The 3,299-nt window shown below is 53.5% G+C and overlaps 1 protein-coding gene across 1 annotated transcript in view; it reads right to left on the bottom strand.

Moving 5' to 3' along the window:
- Positions 1 to 3,299, bottom strand: part of TTC25 (tetratricopeptide repeat domain 25) — a 46,650-nt gene that overhangs the window by 2,047 nt on the left and 41,304 nt on the right. The window contains exon 11 of the mRNA XM_011998839.1: positions 2,338 to 2,422. Coding sequence (XP_011854229.1) covers positions 2,338 to 2,422 — 85 coding nt within the window. The remainder of the gene's footprint in view (positions 1 to 2,337; positions 2,423 to 3,299) is intronic.

Genomic DNA, 3,299 nt, shown 5'->3' on the forward strand with positions numbered 1-3,299 from the left:
AAAAAAAAAAAAAAAAAAAAAAAAAGCCGCAGTGGCTCACACCTGTAATCCCAGCACTTTGGGAGGCTGAGGTGGAGGTTGCAGTGAGCCGAGATTGCACCACTGCACTCCAGCCTGGATGACAGAACAAGACTCCGTTTCCAAAAAAAAAGAAAAAGAAATCACACAATGGTCACACTGCAAGTAAGAAATGGCAGAGTCAGAATTTGAACCCAGGACAGTCTGACCCCAGAGAACCTTCTCTTTTCTCTACAAGAAATAGCATAGGTGCTGGCAAACGACAGAAGGGTTTTCTCCAGCATCTTCATTCTGACACTTTCTCTTTGTCCCTGGGAAGCACGTTCATTATTTGTTGGGAGGTTTCCTATGAAAATACAGGAAAAAACATAGGAAAAAAGATAGGGTTTCTATAAAGACATAAGCTGCTAACAAAAAAGTTCAGCTGACAAGTTATTTTACAGGCAAAGGGATCCTTGCTCCTAAATGTTTTTTTTTTTTTTTCTTTTAATCAGTTATGGAGGAAAGTTACATCCCCTTCTGCATCTCCCTTACATTCTTCTGGCAACCACTAGTTACTGAGGTGTCTGTAGAGGGTCTCGGGTCTCAGGGATCACAGCCCTTTGGAGGTGAAAACAGATGCAATGCTGCCACCTGCTGTTCTGAGAGGGAAGTGCCCGGCAGTTCTCCAGGCACAAGGACGCAGGCCAGGGCAGGGAGACTGGGGTGTTGGCTGCTTCCCCGCAGAGTCTCTCTCCACAGCGGTTGCTCCTGTGGCTTCTCAGAGCAGCTCAAAGGGCATGTGGGGGCGGAGACAGAGCCCTTCTGAGGGGGTCCAGCCACCACAGAACAGGTGCTGGGTAATAAAGGGCTGTCATCTGGCTGCTCAGGTGCCCAGAAACCTCCCGCTGCCCTACCTGGACCAGAGAGGATTTCAGCCTTGCAGCCTGGAGGGCTGCAGCCAAGAATCTGCACTGGGCTGTGTCCTCCCAGGCCCCCAGCCCCGGCTCTGTTCACCACAGTCTGGCTGGAGTCAGAGTTCCGCAGACCGGGGCAGGAAAAGGCTGTCTGTGTCACTAGAAACAGTGTGGCACGGGCCGACGCATGGGTTCTAGAGCAGATCGCCCAAGACTGAAAACCACTGTAGCCTCTAACCCCTCTGCCTCCATGTCCTCCATAAAGTCAAGCTAGTAACACTTCCTTCATAGTGTTCCTCAACGGATAGGGATAGGATGAGTCCATGCGCACCAAGCCTCTGGAAGAATGCCTGGCCTGCAGGAAGCATGAATGGGGGTCGGCTACTGCGCTTAACACCCCTGCTCCTCTAGGCCCCTCTCCAGTGGGATAGGGCTGCTCAGCCATCTTCTGCTTCTCCTTCCCTCACTCCCACCCTGCAGGAAAGGAGAGCCCAAAGGCAGGGGCCAAAGACCTCTTTATTCCCTGGAGACCTTGTGAGAAAGAATGTGGTAAGGCACAGCTGCCAGGCAGCCTCTGCCCCTCGTGTCCCTCTGCACCTGCCCATCACACTGCCGGCCCGAGAGCAGCACCGTAGTGGGGAGAGTGGGGCCCCAAGTCACCCCTCCCTAGCTACATGACTCTGAGAGAGCACTCACCTCACTCAGCCTCCCTTTCCCCCCATAGCACCTACACCTCCTAGCGGGGTAAAGACCAACAAGATCACTCCTGTCTGGTGCTTAACCCAGTGCCCGGCACTCAGTAAGAGCCCCCAAAGGGTAGCTACTGTTATTCCGTCTCTGTGCCTTTGGTCCTGCTGTTCCCTGCTGGAAATGCCTTTCTTCTCCCACCTCTCTCCTGGAAAACTCCTGGGCATCTTTTGGAGTTGGAGGTAGATGATTCTTCCTCGTCGAAGATTCCTCTGCCTCCCCAGAGGAGCCCACGTCCCGTTGCACGCACCCTCATGGCAGCACACCTCCACCTCGGTGTAGCACCTGCATGCAGGAGCCCAGCAGCTGACAACTCCACTGGTCAGCCTTGCCCAAAGGGCCATGGGCTCCTCCAGGGCAGGGATGTGCCTCTGTCTCCCCAGAATCTAACACCTTCCAGGTACATGACAAGTGCTCAACATATACTTGATGAATCAGTTGAAGAGAGAAATGAGTGTGCTCTGGGGTCAGATAGTCCAGCCCATGGTGGCCTGAAACCTCACCCTCTACTGCCCCAGAGATAGGCTAGGGCTGCTGGTGGTACTGAAATCAGAATCCATGGTGGGCAGTGCCAAGCTCCCAGACGGGGGAGCTGCTGTCACGTGTGTCTCGGACTAGAGGAAGAGAAAGCAGAGAGAGAATGCTGAAGTTGCCTTTTCAGAGTTCAGGAACTCACCTCCCTCGCTCTTTTCTTTGAGATTCTCCATGTAGTTGGTTTTCCTCAATTCTCCGATGATACCCTTGTTGGCATCGTCCAAGGCCTGTGGATGGTAGAGGGAGCTTAACCCGTGTGTTTGGCACCTACACCATTAATTTTCCCCACCCAGATCAATCCCAGAAGGCAGGGCTCTAGTGGGAACCTGCCACCCTTGGTTTCCCTCTGGCCCCTCCGATGACCCCTACCCTCAGGTTAATCTACACCGACTCAGAATGATCCACACCAACTTGTGTCTGAGAGATACACGACTGCGAGTCAGTCAAACGCGTTTCTCTTGGGCTTAGGCATGTATTGGGAGTTGTGTCTATCTACTCATTTCTACCTTTAGATGAACCACCTAAAGCTGCTTTTAGCTTCAGTCAATGCAAAAAGACAATCCAAACCTGCAAGCACTCAGCAAGCCAGCACTGAAGGGACCCAGAAACACACCAAGGCGACAGGACTGCCTTCAGAAGGGCCTTCCAGGATGTCTGCAGTTTCCCCAACTCGAGTGTGCGATCCCTAGAGGCCTGGAGCTCAGCCTGTGAGCCTCTGGAGGGCAGGTCTTGCCTTCTTGCTCATAGCAGGCCCATGGCTGGCACTGACAGTGTCTCCCGAGCAGCTCCAGGGCCTGGACGCACTCTCTTGTAGTGTTGGTCTGCTCACCCCCGCCCCCGCAACTGTGAACCTTCCTACCTGGAGTTGCCAATCCAGGAGGGTGAGGGGTCAGGGGTCTGGTCCCATGAGGAGTCACTGAGGGTCACAGGGACCTTCTCTCTGCCCCTAACCCTTCAAAACCACTGCCTAGCCTTCAAGGTGACCTCAAATCCTCCTCGTTGGAAAGCCTCCAGCTCTGCCTCCCAGCGGAGGCTCTCTCACTCTGAATTCTCCTAGTCCCCTATGGCGCTGGTCATGAACCAGGGTTTGTGCTTTTTGTTTTT

Source organism: Mandrillus leucophaeus, unplaced genomic scaffold, assembly GCF_000951045.1.
Source record: "Mandrillus leucophaeus isolate KB7577 unplaced genomic scaffold, Mleu.le_1.0 Scaffold58, whole genome shotgun sequence".
In the NCBI taxonomy this organism is placed as follows: Eukaryota; Metazoa; Chordata; class Mammalia; order Primates; family Cercopithecidae; genus Mandrillus; species Mandrillus leucophaeus.